Source organism: Danio rerio, chromosome 18 (genome assembly GCF_052040795.2).
Source record: "Danio rerio strain M-AB ecotype USA chromosome 18, GRCz13ab, whole genome shotgun sequence".
NCBI classification, from domain to species: Eukaryota; Metazoa; Chordata; class Actinopteri; order Cypriniformes; family Danionidae; genus Danio; species Danio rerio.
Window position 1 is genome coordinate 30,997,399 of NC_141038.1, and position 5,102 is coordinate 31,002,500.

Below are 5,102 nucleotides of genomic sequence, written 5' to 3' on the forward strand. Positions count from 1 at the left end.
GTTTTATGAGGTGCGTACTTTATCTAACTAAAGAGATTAATAATTTTGATAATTATTAACATATTTTTATTAATGAGATTTAAAATGACAATCATAACGCTCTATAAAATATAAGTTTTTATTTGATAATGCTTATAAAAAAACATTTCATACAGTAGCCCACATAATTATTTTCATAATTATATAACAACCATTATGTTAAAAAGAATTATTCTACGTGTGACTACGTATGTGCAACATTGTTTCAAATAATTTAAACATTAATGGGTTTTACAGAATATAATAGTAGTAGAAAAGCAAACTGTCAAAAAGAAAATAAAGTGATCTACTTAATAATATTATTTAAATTTAAGCTTATTGTCTCGTGTTACTAAAGCAAGTTATACACTTTTTGCAAAAGGTAGTAGCCAGCTAAAGAGTTAAATGTTCGAAACCTATTCGACTCTTTGCTCCTGCATATCCAAAATGACAGTCAGCTGACGAGAAAAAGTTTTGGTTTCCGAACCCATATGTTAACGAGCTGAGATCCAGCTACCCCATTGGCTCGTTCCGAACCTGACGTCACGTCAGCTATAAAACTCAGCATTGCTTTTAAACTGTACTGTAGTGTGTCGAGTTTAAAAACACTCTGAGCTCGATCTGTGTCAGCAGCATCTAGCGCACATCTCTCACGTTACACTTACCCGTTTGACCACGATGATGTCTGCACTCGAGGAGTCACCAAAGTGTTAAATGTTTGAAATACAAGGCCGCCGAAATCCACATGTAAAAAGAGGAGAAAGAGATCCGATGCATCTGTGCAATAGACTGTGCCACGGATAATCTGGAGTTTAGGAGCGCACTGAAAACTCCCGTGCAGCCTCTTGTCTGTTTTTTTGTATTTTTTTTATTTTCCTGCTTAGAGTAAAGCATTTTAAACATCATCAAGCTGGCTCACTCTCTCCCGACCCAGCCCGCTTTGACAGCTCCTCTTCACCCGCTCTGGAGGACGGTCAGCAGCAAGAGGATGGCATCAGAGCTGGCACTGAGCAGCTCCGACCTGCCCACCAGTCCCCTGGCCATGGAATATGTTAATGACTTCGATCTGATGAAGTTTGAGGTGAAGAAAGAGCCACTGGAGCCCGATCGCAGCATCAGCCAGTGCAGCCGCCTGATCGCCGGGGGCTCCCTGTCTTCCACCCCGATGAGCACGCCCTGCAGCTCGGTTCCCCCTTCCCCAAGCTTTTCAGCGCCCAGCCCTGGCTCCGGGAACGAGCAGAAGGCGCACTTGGAGGATTTCTACTGGATGACCGGTTATCAGCAGCAGCTCAACCCGGAGGCGTTGGGCTTCAGTCCCGAGGACGCAGTTGAAGCGCTGATCAACAGCACACACCAGCTCCAGAGCTACGACGGCTATGCTAGAGGGCAGCAGTTTAGTAACACGGCCGGGACGGGAGGCGCCATGGCCGGGGAGGAGATGGGATCCGCCGCCGCGGTGGTCTCCGCAGTCATTGCCGCCGCTGCAGCGCAGAACGGGGCACCTCATCACCACCACCACCATCACCACCACGGCCACCACCAGCAGCACCAAACTCCCGGCGTCCCGTCCAGCACCAACTCCCCTGTCGCCCATCACCAGCACAGCCACCTGGACGATCGCTTCTCGGACGATCAGCTCGTTACCATGTCCGTGCGGGAGCTCAACCGGCAGCTGCGCGGCGTCAGCAAAGAGGAGGTGATCCGGCTCAAACAGAAGAGAAGAACCCTCAAAAACAGAGGCTATGCCCAGTCGTGTCGCTACAAGAGGGTCCAGCAGAGGCACATACTGGAGGGCGAGAAGACCCAGCTCATTCAGCAGGTGGACCACCTCAAACAAGAGATCTCCAGACTGGTGCGCGAGAGAGACGCGTACAAAGAAAAGTACGAGAAGCTGGTGAACAGCGGCTTCCGAGAAAACTCATCGAGCAGCGACAACAACCCCTCGTCCCCGGAGTTTTTCATGTGAGTTCCATAAAAAAAGCATAAAAAGAAAACAAGTAAAGTTTTCAAAACTTTTTTTTCTGCTTTGGGGGGTTGTTAGATCAAATCTGACGACTTTTTTATCGCTTTTATAAAGAACTGAGTTCAGTTCTTGCTGAGTTTGGGGGGCTTGTTGTGCAACCAAACATTTTTTTCTTTATAAAAATTAGTATTATTCTCTAAATGAGTTAATATTCTGACGTGTATGCACATACACTCATGATATTGAACTTCATTCGCATTTTTTGTTTTTTTTTTGTTTTTGCCAAATGACAAAGTTTGCTATTTTTATTTTTTATACATATATTTTTGCTCTTTTACCAAAGTCGATGGATTTTGCCCCATTATCATCTCATTCTGCTTGCTGTTTTGTGACTTTTTATGAGAATCTAAAGACATTGTTGTTATATAAAGAGACATATCGTTGAAGTGCCTGCATGCTGGACATGTATGGTCTTTTTTTTTGTCTTTCTTTATTCCCCTTTCATTTTTTATGCGCTTAAAAATGAACTTCTACTTGGGAAAAGAACTTCTGCTCAGCATGGCATTCATACATTTCTTTAATTTCCCCATCACTTTTTTGGAATACGGACTAAAAAAGTGAAAGGAGCATCATGTCATCATCCTCCTCATGAAAAAGTTGATCCATATACTTTCCATACAGTTAATTCTCTGTTGAGAGCCAACTGGAAGCAGGGAGAGAACAAGGACCTGGTTTCTAAAAGGAATTCTCCCTCTGGGACTTGAACAGTGTTGTTGCTAAAAGCGGTTTGTGTATTTAATGTCAAACCTTTGCATTTTGATAACTCTGGAATGAACTACTTTTTTTTTATCATATAAAACAGTCAAAGGTAGCCCATGCCACAGGTTGACACAGAGAAGAAGGGGTGACTTAGAGTTTAGATGTTCAGTTTGTTAAAAGTTTGGGAAGGCTCCAAGTTTGCATACAGCTGGATTTTTATCATGTGTAACTTGAGCTTTTTGGAGCATGTACTTGCAATGAAAACAGCAGTTTGACAGTTGTAGTTCCTGTTGTAGCCTGCCATTTACTGCATTTTAAAACCAAAGTATTAAAGTAGAATTTCAAGTCAACCTGGAAAATCATGCATTCAAAAGAAGAAGAAAAACATAGTCTGATATGAAATCTGACCTATCTGGAATGAGTTGCACTAAATGTAGCTTGTAGCAAATTATATATCACATATTGGAATCTATCTAGAACGCTAATTTAAAAGGCACCCGTCATGGCTTTGCTTAAAACTAAAGGACTTAATCTTATTTAGATTTATATATATTGTCAAGCAGGACTCGATTCTTTCTCTCTCTCTTTCTTTCTTTCATACTTGTTAATAAAATCATTATTTACATGGCAATAATGTAGTAATCAATATTAAAATGTCTGGACATTGTTTTATGGTCAGGGATTGATACCCTGCATGTATAAATTCAGGACATACCGTTCATCAATAAATTCTTAAAACTATGTTAATTATTATTATTATTATTATTTGTTTGTTTCATATATATTTTGCTGTGCAAAATTATTTTATCCACTAACTATATGTGATGTTCATATATGCTTATTTTCATTTCATACATATATGATATGCAATAAAATGCAATTTGGGCCACTTAAAGTCTGCTTTTTCTGGATGTTTTTTTTCTTAAAGTTTATTCATTTTTTCAACAATCATTACTAAGATGAATTCTCATAAGTAGCATGTTTTTATTAGTCTTATCCCGTGCATGCATTGCGCAAAACATGTTTGTTGTCTTAAAAATACATAAGATTCAGACTGTTGAAACGACGCAAATAGAATTGCAGTTATCATATAGTTGTTTGACTCAAAGGACAACTATTTGAGTGCTAATTTTCTCAAGATGCTGGCAGTTTTATTATAAACACTATCTCATAAACTCATGCCAAAAGCACACAATGTTTGATCAAGTTTAAATAATGAATTTTATGGCAGACAATGCTTTCAAAATCCAAAGTTCGGCATTTCTCAATGCAATGGACTTTGCTTTATGTTTAGAATGAAGTTATAGCGCTGCTGTAGCTGTAACCTTTTTACCTTAAAGTTACTCACAAGAGAAATAGTGGATTACTTCAAAATAGTTATACAATCTATGTGATTTAGTCTTGTAAACAGGTAATAATTTAGGATTTAAGGCTTAAAAACTTTAGTTAATTAATAAAGGAGTACAATTTGAGAAAATAATGAATAATAAATGCTAGTTAATGAAAATACAGTTGTTCTTTGTTAATAAGGCATTAGTAAATGTTAAACTATGATTAATAAATTGCGTACAAGTATCGCTATTAATTACTTAATGTTGGTAAATACATTAACTAATGAAACCTTATTGTAAAATGTGACCAGTGAATGATTTTAGCCAGACAGCAGCACATTGATGCATTCATGCATGCTTATACGAGGACACAGCCGCATGAGCGGTCTGCAGTAAACTTGAATCGTAGATCAGTTTCGATAGCCGTAGATATCCTTGTATAGTATAAAAATGCTTTTTAAAAAGAGAAGAAAAAAAAACATTTGTTATTGTTTGATTTGTTTACAAAATACAAAAGATATGTTCAGATTTCCTACTGAGCTCATTATGTTAATAGTTTTACATAATGTTTCCATTAGCTAATGTTAATATTAATTAGTTGTGACTGACTTTTTGTTTACTTTGTACATTGAAAAAAAAAACTATTTAAACTAGTAAATTTGACAAAACTATTAAGGAAATGGCAAGAAACACTGTAAGTTAAAAATAAAACAAACAAAACAGAGAAATAGCATTATCTTGTAAAATGTGCTCTAATAATCTTTTTTAGGTACTATTGGGTCACCGCTTGATCTGTGGCATAACATCTAAAGGAAAATCAGTTGAGAACCACTAGAGTGAAAGTGTTTTTGGAGGTCAGAGTGAGCCTTCACATCCTGTATGTGTGTAAGACTTTTTCCACTGTTAGACATTTGACCAATAATGTAAGGGAACTGACAGAAAATAAGGGCAATCATTTTAAGAAAAATTCTTATAAAATAAAATAAAAACATAGGTCATATGTAATTAACATTTAATGAAGTTTAATGAAG

The 5,102-nt window shown here is 37.7% G+C and overlaps 1 protein-coding gene across 2 annotated transcripts in view; it reads left to right on the forward strand.

Annotated features, from left to right (window-relative positions):
- Positions 1-600: 600 nt before the first annotated feature.
- Positions 601-5,102, forward strand: part of mafa (MAF bZIP transcription factor a) — a 179,187-nt gene continuing 174,685 nt past the window's right edge. Inside the window, exon 1 of one of the 2 annotated variants that reach the window (XM_087291452.1) lies at positions 601-1,980. In XM_087291452.1, coding sequence (XP_087147578.1) covers positions 1,007-1,980 — 974 coding nt within the window. In that variant the 5' untranslated portion in view covers positions 601-1,006. Of the gene's footprint in view, positions 3,636-5,102 lie in introns of those variants that run through there. The other variant, NM_131844.2, reaches the window with a different exon arrangement.